Raw genomic sequence first — 11,660 nt, forward strand, 5'->3', positions numbered from 1 at the left:
CAGGCAGCGGCTGTGGTCACTGCCTGTCTTCCTTCCTTGCCGGGGCACAGATGAAGATGAGTGCCTGAAGGATCCTTGTGCTGGAAAAGGTCGCTGCATCAACAGCATGGGCTCCTATTTGTGCGTCTGCTACTCTGGGTACACGCTGGTTGTCTTGGAGGGCAAGCAGAGCTGTGAGGGTAAGTGGTGTCCGCCTGGCACAGGGCTGCCACCTCTCCAGGGTCTTCCTCAGTGTCCTGCCCTCATGTGCTCTCATGCATGTGCACACACACATGCACTCGTACACAGAATGCACACACACCTGCCTGCCTGCACACAGGCCTGCCCACAGACAGACTGATCCATGGAGATCACCCTCTCGTGCGCGCTCAGGGACAGGACCTTGCCCGCGGAGATCAGGGGCAGGAGCCTGTGATGCCAGCTGTGATCACTGCTTCAGCACAGAGAGGGGGATGCAGGGATAGACCAGGATCAGAGCAGAGCCTCAGCGTGGGTCCCCTGGGCAGAGCCTGCTGCAGGTGGAGCAGCTCCTCTCCCGCACTCAGCCTTCCGTACACTGGAGCGGGAAGACTTCAGGGCTGGTTTCCTGTGTGTTGGCAGATCGAGATGAATGTGAGCAGCCCTCTACCTGCAGGGGACAGCAATGCATCAACACCCCCGGCTCCTACCGCTGCGAGTGCAAGGAGGGCTTTGCCATGGGCCCCAGAGGACAGTGTGAAGGTGAAGCTTGCTGCTGCCTGCGCCCTTACTCCTCTAACTCCCTCTGTGCAGGGCTGAACACCTCCTTTCCTCACTGCTCTGTGTCTCCTCCTGGAAGGGAGGAAGACCCCCACCCTCCATGTTTTCTGCCCTGTGCCCTCCCTGAGGGCTGGCTGTCCTCTCCTCTGCCTGCAGGAGGGACAGGCTTTCCTGGGCTCAGAGAGGGGAGTTTCTCCTGAAATCCTTTCCCACCTCCTCAGGGAGATCCCCCCCACAACAAGACCATGCTGGTGTCCTCTTCTGGGAGGAGGTGCCCATGCGTTTTCGTGCCAGCTTGACTCTGTCACCAGACTCTCGTGCTAGCAAGTGGACTGCTGGGAGAGCAGGCTGCAGAGGCTCAGGCCACCTGTCCCCACAGCATCCCACTCACATGGCATGACCTGGGCCCTTCAGAGCATTCGACCTTGTGAACATACGATGTGCCTGATCAAGATCCCCGTTTCTCAGTAGCTCATCTCCAACAGAGAGTGGGAGACTATTTTAGGAGGCAGTACGGGAAACAGGGCATGCACAGAATGCTGCTCCACCCATACATCCCCCAGAAAACACTTGCCTGAAGGACTTCCTCAGCTGGAGGCTGCATCCTAATCATAGTTATAAAAGTCCGTGATGAAACAGCCCTGCACAGATGTTCTCTGATCCCTTTCTCTGCCTGTGCACATTCCTGGCCTTGGCAACATCCTGCGGCCCTGGGTTTTGCTGCTGGATTATGTCAGCCCTCAGGTGTGGCTGTAGGATCCTGAGTGATCTGTGGGACTGTGGGAAGTGTTGCAAAGGCCTGGCAAACTCATCTCGTCTCCTCTTGGGCGTTGCTGTCCTCTGGCCGGTGACTCTGAGGATCCAGCTGGAGGGGACATCCTGGAAGAGGCTGCACCTTCGGGAGCCTGAAGGAGTGTGTTTCTTGGCAGATGTCAACGAGTGCGTGGATCCCAGCCCTTGCCACAGCGGGAAGTGTGTCAATACACTGGGATCCTATAAATGTGTCAGCTGTGGGGATGGCTACCGGCCCAGGAATGGGAGATGTATTGGTGAGGAGCTCGGGCTGTCTCTGGGCAGCACCCTCACCCCCCACGGCAGTACTCCTTGCAAGCCTCAAAAGGAGCAGGGGGGTAGCCAGCTTGCGTGGCCAGGGCAAAGCGCCCTCGTGGTTTGGGTGGCAGGGACAGCCCTGAGCACCCTCCCATGCCGTGTTGCCCTCTGCTGTGTCACGCAGATGTGGACGAGTGCCTTGCAGAGGGGACCTGTGCTCACGGACGGTGTGTCAACCTGGCCGGCTCCTTCCGCTGTTCCTGCTACTGGGGCTATGAGGTGGCACCTGATGGGAAGAGCTGCCAAGGTACTGGGGAGCTGTGGGTCCAGACCCTCTGAAGTGCCAGGCACTCAGTCCAGAGGTTTCATGAGGCTCTTCCTGAGCACTTGGCTCTGTCTGAGTCCTGGCCACCATGTTGGCTGGTTCTCTCAGCACATCTGCCCCTGGATTTGGTTACTCCACATCTTTCCCACTCATCCTTCTCTCCCTCGTGTGTTTATACAGACATCGATGAGTGCATGGCCCAGGCTGCCTGTCCCTCTGGACTCTGCCTCAACACCGAGGGCTCCTACTCCTGCATGGCTTGTGACACCGGCTACACCGTCTCCAGAGATGGCAGCACGTGCGAAGGTATCCTTTCCCAGGGACAGAGGAGCAGGTGCTGGAGGCAATGAGGGAAGAGACATTTCCATAGCTGAGTTATTGGTGGGGCCTGGGGGCTTCTTTAGCCTCAGGTTCCTTCTCTAGCTCTCTAGCTCTCTGATTAGCAGAGAGTGGGGGGTCTTGCAAGCAGATGTCACCTAGAGCAGCAGGAAGGTGATCTTCCTCAAGCAGGAAAGGGTTGCGGGTTGGGGAATAATTGATGAGACTGCTGGACTAATGATGATCTGGTGGATGCTGAGAAAGCCCAGAGGAGTACAGGAGGCCTGGAAATGTGGGCAGGGAGGAGTTGTGCCTAGTTCAGTTCAGAACTGTGTGCCTGGTAGCATGGACCCCAAATGTAGGTCCTCAGCAGAGGGAGAAACCTTGAGTCCACAGCCAGTGGAGAGACTGGGGGCACCCAGGGTACATCATTTTTCCTCAGCCCCTAAGTAACTTGGACATGTTTAAAAAGGACAGCTTTGTCCAAGGGCTCTGCTGTGCCAGGTATGCGTGGCAGAGTGTTAACACCAGCATCGATCTGTGTTGGTCGTGTTGCTGAGACAGACATGAGAGCTCTCAGTCCCAGCCTGACAGCCCACTGCCCCAGCGCAGGCAGGGAACCTCCCTCCCCAGTGGCTGCCTCCAGGGGACATCCTGGGCTTGAGATGGCTTGATGGAAATTCCCAGTTTGGGGCAAGGGAAGGGAGAGGGCAGAGCTGGCAAAGGTATTTGTTCAGAGCTCTGCAGCCTGCACATAGCTGGCAAACAGAAGATCTTGCCTTTGATGTGACTCTCAGAAGATCCCCCTGCATGGGGGCCTCCAATGGGGGAGGAGAGGGAGCCTTTCCTCCCTCTGTTCTACTCTGTTTTGGTGTCTGACAAAGCCAGTATTAAATTAGCTTATTTTCCATCTGATTTTTGGGTGCAATGGAAGAACCATGGTTTGATCCCTTCTATCTGCTCTCCCCCTTTTCTACACGTGAGCCCCGTCTCAGCCACCTTGCCCCCGCCATTTCACAAGGGCACCTTATCAGGGTTCGATACTGTTTGGGTCACACTGACCCGATGGCAGGATGGCACGTTCTTCCCTGCCTTGTCTGGTGGCCTTGTCTGTGGATCTGGATTTCATATTTGAAAAATGATAAGAGTTTCATTATAGTTTTGTGATAAATAAACTAGGTTATGGTTCACATCCAGAAGGATTCAAGAAAATTGCTCCTTGCAACCCTTTTTGAGACTGAACATCCGGGAGTCCTGCCCCAAGGCAGTAGGGAGTGATGCTCACTTATGCCTATTGCATGCTCAGTGCTCTGCAGAAAGGAAGAGAAGGTCCCTGCCCCCAGGAGCTGCCAGTCTCAAGGCTTTATCTCCCGGTGGAGGAGAGGAGCAGGACCTTCTCCACACTAGCATGTCTTCTGCTGCCTGCACACCAGCCCATTCTGATTAGCAGCATCCTCCAGTGCTTCCCCCCACCTCATGGGCCTACCGGCAAGTGCAGTCTGCTGACATCTGGTAGCCTTCTGTTAGAGGGAAGGTAGCCCTTTCTCCTCTGCTGTGAGCAAAACCCTCAGAGTGCCAGCAGGCTCTGGCCAAGGCCTGGAGGAGGTGGGGGGAGAGGGATCTCAGTCACCTTCATGGTAAAAAGGTGTTTCCTGGTGTTCAGAGGGAAACTCTGTTTCAGTTTGTGCCCATTGCCTCTTCTTCTGTCACTGGACACCACTGAAAAAAGCCTGTCTTAGTCTTATTTGCACCCTGCCTTCAGGAGGGTGCAGGACTTGGCACTTTCCCTTGTTGAACGTCCCGAGGTTCCTGTTGGCCCATTTCTTCAGCCTGAGGTTCTTCTGCATGGCAGCACGACCTTCTGGCATATTAGCCACTCCTCTCAGTTTTGTATTGTCAGAAAACTTGTGGAGGGTATGCTTTGCCCCATCATCTCAATCATTAATGAAGATATTAAAGAGGATTGGACCCAGTACTGACCCCTGGGGTACACTGCTAGTTACTGGCCTCCCAATAGACTTCACACCACTAATCACCACCCTCTGGGTCTGGCCGTTCAGCCCATTTTCAGTCTACTTCATTGTCTCCTGCTACAGCCTGGACTTCATCAGCTTCTCTATGAGAATCTTATGGGAGACATTATCGAAAGCCTTGCTGGAGCCTAGGTAGACAACTTCCACTGCTCTCCTGCTGTCTACCAGGCCAATCATAGAAGGTTACCAGGTTGGTCAAGCCAACTTTGTGAATCCATGCTGACTGCTCCTAATCACCTTCTTGTCCTTACTTGTTGCTAGGATTAGTGTTGATCTGTGCGTGCTCTGCTCAGGACTGGGATCCAGTTTATCCTGGTCTCTGTGAAGGAGCTGGGTGAAGGGTCTGGGCTGACTCCTCACACCCCAGTAACAGGGAGTCTCTCCCCTCATCTCACTGTGATGGGATGCTCTGGGAGGGCAGCACAAGCCCACCTTGTAGGCCAACAGCTGGGTGATGGCTGCCCTGGGTGGCGATTTTCTCCAGTGGCAGCAAGAGCTGGGGCCTCACTCTGTGCTGTGCCCTTCTGCTTGGCAGATCTGGACGAGTGTGAGGACCCTGCTGTTCAGTGCCTGGGGGGAGAGTGCAGGAACACCCCAGGCTCCTACGAGTGCCAATGCCAGGCTGGCTTCAGGCTCGTCAACGGCACCATGTGTGAAGGTATGAATTCCATCCCTGCAGCCCTGCAGTCCAGGACAAGCAACCTCCCTGTAGATCTCCCTTCTTGGCAGGGAGGATGCCAGTGTCAAAGCAGGTGATGCCACCATGCATGGCACATGCATAAGGTTGTAGCTGAATGCAGGATCACCCTGTACAGTGAAGGTCTCTCTCCATGACAAGAAAGCCAGGGAACAGGAGCCCTGCAAGGGCTGCCTGTGAGAGACTGGGGAGAGGGGATCCATGCGGCTTAGATGAAGGATGTCCCCCAGCACTGGGTGTAAGGCCCTGACTCTGCTCCCTCTGCAGATGTGAATGAGTGCCTGAACAGCGAGATCTGCAGGCCCAATGGCGAGTGTCTCAACAGTCACGGATCCTACTTCTGCGTTTGTGCTCCTGGCTTCTCGAATGTGGCTGGGGGAGTCAGCTGCCAAGGTGAGCTGGAAGATGGCAGGGACATACCTCAGGTCCTGCCCTCTGCTCCCTCCTGTGCTGTGGCATCCAGGTTCACAATTTTGGCCCGATTTTGTAGATGTCGATGAATGCGCAGACAAGTCCCGGTGCTCACAAGGCCAGTGTCTGAACACAGAAGGCTCCTACAGGTGTCTGTGTGAAAACGGGTTCAAACACTCCCAGGAGACTGATGACTGCGTGGGTGAGAGCTCATCATTGGGGAGATCAGCCCCCTGGGATTTGGGGGGATGGATGCAGCCAGTGCAGGGGAGGGCAGTTCTGCTCTCAGCACCCAAAGTTGCTGGTGGCTTGTAAGAAAGACTAGCAATGGCTCAGAGCCTCTGGCCAACTGAACCTGATCCAGGCACTGCAGTGAGCAAGCAGGGTCCCCATCTGACTGTCCCTGTCTTCTTGCCCTCCTCCCTGCAGACGTGGATGAGTGTAAAGAGTACGGGGATGCCATCTGCGGCACGTGGCGGTGCCAGAACAGCCTGGGCTCCTACCGTTGTATCATGGGCTGCCAGCCTGGCTTCCACTGGACCCCCTTGGGTGACTGCATTGGTGAGTACAGCCCCGGGTGTCCTGTGGGTGTCCCGGTGACTGTGGGACATCTCTGACAGGGGTGTGTGAGTGAAGGAGGAGGAGGAGGAAGTGTGTGGCTGGTGGAGAGGCAGATAATGCCGAGAGTTTGTTTTCTTGGCTGAGCTGCCTGCTTGTGTCTAGACTTCTCTCTTCCTGGCATCTGGAACAGATGCCGCATTGTGCTGCTTTCCGCTTGGGGAGAGTCCTGGGCAGGTTACAGCCATTCTAGGGTTGGGACTGGACTGCAGCTCCCAGTAAGCTGTGCTTGCTGGGGCTGCTGCCTGTGCCAGTCACCTGCCCAAGAGGGCAGGAGGAGCTGAAGGGCTGCTGGTACCACTGTGTGCTAGGCTGGGAAGTCTTGGTTGGAATTCAGGTTTCATCAAAGAGCAAAGAGTGGAGGGGTTTTTACAGTTTCTGAGGCTCCCCCCGGCTCAGGAAAGGCTGCAGCAAGGAGGAGCTGCTGCCAGCTGCTGGGCTCTGGGCTGCGCCAGGACTCAGCAACAAGTGGAGCTGCTCCTGGCCTTGGGAGGAGCAAGCTGTGGGCATGCGGCTGCTCTGACTGCTCCAGGGAAATCTATCCTGTGCAGTGGTAGGAGGGGAGCAGAATACAGCCAGCAGGGCTGTAAACCTGCCCTCCATAGGCAGAGGACCCAGTTGTGACTGTCCAACCCTACCAGGCTGGGGCAAGGCAGATTACACCCTGGCACTGTAGCAGTTGGAGAAGGACCAGGTCTAGAATGGGTCCGGAGAGTATCATGTGTGTGCACTTGCCCCACACACTTCAGTTGCACCCTTGTATCTCCTGCTGATGTGAGCTCCTGACACTCTATCTGTGAGGCCTCTGTGCAGCTCTGGATGTTGCAGGAAGCTTCTCTTAACACACGCACTCATAGCAGGGGAATGAATGGGGCAGCCAGACCCAGTCCCTCACATCAAGGGAATACCTGCCCTGATGCCCAGGTCTTGGGGTCAGAATAGAAGGGCCTCACAGGGGGGTCCATTGGGAGAGGCGGAGTCTGGGGCAATTCTTGCTCTCTGCTATGCTGCAGACATAGATGAGTGTGCCAACGAGACGCTGTGTGGGAGCCACGGCTTCTGCGAGAACTCAGACGGCTCCTTCCGCTGCCTCTGCGACCGTGGCTACGAGAGGTCACCCTCTGGGCACTACTGCATTGGTGAGTTTCCCGTGGTTGCTCTGCCAGTCAGTGAGGGAGAGCCATCAGGAGATGCCAGGCTGGTGTCCCCATGGTGTGACAGCTCCCAGAGCATGGACAGGGATTGCATCTGCACATGGAGAATCCCAGACATGGACAGGGCAGCTCATGGAGGCAAAACCCTCTCCTTAGCACAGTAGATCCTTGGGACTGCAAAGGAACATGGTTTTCTGAAAAGCAAGCGGCTCTCAGTGAACATGAAGCCCTTTTTCTGTGCAGGTGGAAAGGAGGTGCTCAGGGGCTGGAGATGCTGAAGGAGCTAGAGAGGTACTTTAATGGGTGTCTAGAGAGAGTAGGCAGGGTGTGATGTAAGGAAAAATATTTTCATAACGAGGACAGGCAGGCAGTGGAACAGATGTCCAGGGTGGCTGTGTAGTCACCATCCCTGGAGGTGTTCAAGACCCAACTAGACAAAACCCTGAACAGGTTGGTGGGACCCCATAACTGACCCTGCTTTGAGCAGGGGGTTGGACTAGAGACCTTCAGCAGTCCCTTCAAACCTGGATGATCCTGTGATCCAGTGACTCACTGCAGTCTGGAGTTCAGGCTCCCTGAATCCACTGAGAGCAGGGCAGGAAACTCTTCCCAGATTTGTGTCAAGCCACAGTGTGAACAGAGCTTTCAGTTCATCCCTAGCAGTTTCCATCTCCCTGCTGAAGGGTGACCCTTCAGAGGCTGCCCGTGCAGAGGCAGGGCTCCCACTGCTGGCCCTTGCGTTGCAGATGTGAATGAGTGTGAGCTGATGGTCGCTGTGTGCGGGACTGCGCTTTGCGAGAACGTGGAGGGATCCTTCCTGTGCCTCTGCCCCAGCGACCATGAGGAGTATGACACAGAGGCAGGGCAGTGCAAGCCCCGAGCACCTATGGGTGAGTAGACAGCTACTACAGAAGCATGGGTGGCAGCTAGAGCAGGAGTGTCATAGCCCTGGCTGGGGTGGGATAAAGCTGAGGGGCAGCCAGGGCTGTATAAGCCCACATGAGCATGGGCAAGCTTTTGTCTGGAGAGAGCTGAAGAGCCTGAAAGTGGGGACCTGGGAAGGCCACGCTGCTGATGATGCGTGTGCTCTGGGACCTCCTAGGTGCAGGATGCTGTGTTGGGGTGCCAAGAACCCCATCCCATCCCTGCTCTGCTGTCTTCTAGAGAGCATTGAGACACAGGCAGCCCACCTTTTTGGCAGCGCAGAGCGCAAGCAGTGCTACTACCACATCAGCGACGTTCGCTTGTGTGACAGTGTCCTGGCCAAGAACATCACCAAGGAGGAGTGCTGCTGTACTGTGGGGGCAGCCTGGGGTGACAACTGTGAGACTTACCCCTGCCCCATCCCGGGCACAGGTAGGACTATGGCCCTACCACACCAGGCAAGAGTGGTGCTCTGCCCACCAGCTCCACCTTGGTTGCATTAATGAGCTGTTTCTTTTCTTCCCGTCTCCCTTTGGCATCTGCCACCTGGCCAGTGGAGTACCAAGAGATCTGCCCTCTTGGGAAGGGCTATGTTCCCCAGGAAGATCTGCTCTCAGGAAGAGTCTCTTTCACAGGTACTACCACCATTTTCTCTTATTTCTTCCAGGGAGAAGAGGGAGGGTGTTGTACAAAGCCCTGCATGGAGATGCATCCACAGAACTATCTCCCTGGGGCTGTGGTGGGGGATGCTAACATCCTGCTGCTGTTTTCCTCCATCCAGAGAAATCCCAGATTGCCAGTATCACCGAGCTGGTAGTGCCCCTTCCTCCAGTCGTGCCTCACTGCTGGCTGTGACTCTTTTCTTGGTGCAAACCTCCCATGCCTATTTCAAACCAGGGAGGATGGGGTCCAGTAAGACACAGCCCTTCCACTTACTGATAGATCTCACAGTAGCCAGTTGGCTTAGTCTTTGGCACTTCACTTCCTCCAGGGGGTTGTGTTCTCGACCTTCCAGAAACACACATTAATTTCCTATTTGTAAAAGAATCCTGTTCCCTGTCATCCCTCCTTCCCCCTGCTCCCAAGCATGGGGTGGTGGGAGAGGCAGGGGGCTCACTCGAGGATCTGCCAGTGATCCAGGCCAAGGTGCCATGCTGGCTTTCTGCAGGCACAGCACCCAGCCCGCCCTGCTTCCACAGCTCTGCTCCCTGAGACATTCTCTCCCTCTATTCCTCTCTCAGATATGGACGAGTGTGAGATATTTGGCTCTGAGTTCTGTCGCAACGGACAGTGTTTGAACACAGTGCCGGGCTACAAGTGCTTCTGCCGTACAGGCTACTTCTATGACTCCAGCAGGCTTGAGTGTGTTGGTAAGATGGCCTCACAGAGCAGTGGGGACTCCAGTGTGCACGGAGGGACAGCCATGCTGCTGCACCCAGAGTTGTCCCTGCTGCCCACGCTACGGGGCCGGGTCTGGGTGACAGGATTCCTGGGACCATCCTGGGGAATGAGAGAGGAGGTGGCAGAAGCCTCCAGGGTCCCCATATGGGCAGGGAAAGGGCTGCATTGACCATGTCTGCCAGCCTGGAATGTTTCTCTGTCCTTGTGTGTGGGCAGACCAGGACGAGTGTCAGAATGAAGTGTACTGCATCAACGGCGAGTGTCTGAACACAGACGGCTCCTACCACTGCTTCTGCAGCCTTCCTCTTGTGCTGGAGGCCCCCGGCAACCGGTGTGTGAACCTCTCCAGCAGGGCAGGTGAGCCTGAGGTCCCGCCACAGCACACCTTCACCCTGCACATCCCACCCCGTGGCTGGGCCCCCCGGCAGGGAGGAGCGGGTGGGAGCTCAGTGCTGGGCTGAGGGGTGCCAATGCCAGCACAGTGTGCAGCCAGGGCAGGGGAGCAGGAGCTGGGATGCACAGTCATCCCTGTCAGGGCAAGGCAGGGTGGCACTCTTCTGGATTATTTTTGTGGTATCCTTTGCTTGTGTCAATCACAGATGCCCTGGAGGAGTATGAAATCCACCTGGACGTCTGCTGGCAGAACGTTGCCGACTACATTTGCCAAGACCTGCTGCATGGAGAGCAGACCACGTACACTGAGTGCTGCTGCCGGCTTGGTGAAGCCTGGGGCCAGAACTGCGCGCTCTGCCCACACAGGTCCTCTGGTGAGCGGGGTGGCATGGGCAAGTGTCTCCTGGCAGAGGTGGGGACGGGCTGGGCTGCTGCAAGTCATGTCATGCAGGGTCAGCCATGTACGGCTGCAGCAAGGGCTCCTCTTGTCTGTATTGCTGAAGCCAGCCCAAGGAGTGGGTGAACCCCCCACTTCTCCAGGGCTGAGCTGCACGATTGGGTAGGATGTACCTGAAACTGGTTTGCAATGAGTCCAAGGTGTTTGAGGAGAGAGTTGCTCTGTGCATCCTGCTACTCTTGCTTAGCTTAGGAGAGGTGAGGCGATGGCAGCCTGGGATGGGAGCACACTGGGAACTGGGGTTCTTGCTGCTCAAGGACTTGCTGGCCCAGACAGGAGCCGGTCTCTTGAAGGCGGGGTCCTGTCAGCAAACTGCAGAGCTGCAGTTTTGGCTGACATTGAACGCAGGCCTGGCTCTGCTGGCCCCATGTGGAAGTTCCCTCTCCGGCCATATCGACCTACCTGTCTTGAGCCAGGCTGCACTGACCCTTCTTTTTCTCTCACCACTTCCAGCTGATTTTGCTTTCCTGTGTAATGGGGCGAGTGAAGACAGTGAGAGAGGGGCTGAGCTCCGAGAAAGACCTAGGTATGAGTACGTACCAGGCTTGGAAGACCACCACTATGGCCTTCCCAGACGAGATATGGGCCCCTACTACAACTACCTAGAGTCTGAGTATGGAAACCCCGATGCTGGTTTCCCTCGAAGGGAACCCAACAGTGAGTTTCGTGGCAGCCCTCTCTACCATGGCCCAGGGCAGTCCCCCCCCCGCTACCTGCCTACCCACCCCGCTTCCTGCTTAGCCAAACTGGTGAGTACTGGGAGACACAGAGAGGTGCTTTCCCACCCAGCTTGTGTCCATGGAGACTGCCTGGCAGCTCCCGCCCCAGCCAGGATGCTCCAGGCTTGGAGCAAGCTCTGCTCCTGGCTGCTCTGAATCGGTGCTGGTCCGACCAGCACTGTCTTGCCGCATGCCCGATGTTCCCTTTGCGGTTGGGTGGAGGGTCACCCTGCTCTGACACTGACTTGCCACCCTCCAGGCCTCTATGAGGGCTTTGAGGGGCTGCAGGCTGAAGAGTGCGGGATCCTCAACGGCTGTGAGAACGGGCGCTGTGTGCGTGTCCAGGAGGGCTACACCTGCGACTGCTTTGACGGCTTCCAGCTGGACATGACCCTCATGGCTTGCGTGGGTGAGTGGCAGCT

General features: G+C 56.4%; 1 protein-coding gene across 1 annotated transcript in view; it reads left to right on the forward strand.

The window, feature by feature from the left end:
• The window catches only part of LTBP2 (latent transforming growth factor beta binding protein 2), a gene marked incomplete at both ends in the record, with an annotated part of 33,878 nt that overhangs the window by 18,868 nt on the left and 3,350 nt on the right, over window positions 1-11,660 (forward strand). Inside the window, 18 exons of the mRNA XM_010087451.1 lie at window positions 51-179; window positions 601-720; window positions 1,668-1,787; window positions 1,973-2,095; window positions 2,294-2,419; window positions 5,000-5,122; window positions 5,429-5,554; window positions 5,652-5,774; window positions 6,002-6,133; window positions 7,204-7,329; window positions 8,091-8,234; window positions 8,509-8,700; window positions 8,823-8,903; window positions 9,510-9,638; window positions 9,886-10,026; window positions 10,269-10,436; window positions 10,973-11,243; window positions 11,493-11,647. Of these exons, the coding sequence (XP_010085753.1) occupies window positions 51-179; window positions 601-720; window positions 1,668-1,787; window positions 1,973-2,095; window positions 2,294-2,419; window positions 5,000-5,122; window positions 5,429-5,554; window positions 5,652-5,774; window positions 6,002-6,133; window positions 7,204-7,329; window positions 8,091-8,234; window positions 8,509-8,700; window positions 8,823-8,903; window positions 9,510-9,638; window positions 9,886-10,026; window positions 10,269-10,436; window positions 10,973-11,243; window positions 11,493-11,647 (2,529 nt within the window). The remainder of the gene's footprint in view (window positions 1-50; window positions 180-600; window positions 721-1,667; window positions 1,788-1,972; window positions 2,096-2,293; window positions 2,420-4,999; window positions 5,123-5,428; window positions 5,555-5,651; window positions 5,775-6,001; window positions 6,134-7,203; window positions 7,330-8,090; window positions 8,235-8,508; window positions 8,701-8,822; window positions 8,904-9,509; window positions 9,639-9,885; window positions 10,027-10,268; window positions 10,437-10,972; window positions 11,244-11,492; window positions 11,648-11,660) is intronic.

This window comes from Pterocles gutturalis, unplaced genomic scaffold (genome assembly GCF_000699245.1).
Source record: "Pterocles gutturalis isolate BGI_N339 unplaced genomic scaffold, ASM69924v1 scaffold12511, whole genome shotgun sequence".
Lineage (NCBI taxonomy): Eukaryota > Metazoa > Chordata > Aves > Pterocliformes > Pteroclidae > Pterocles > Pterocles gutturalis.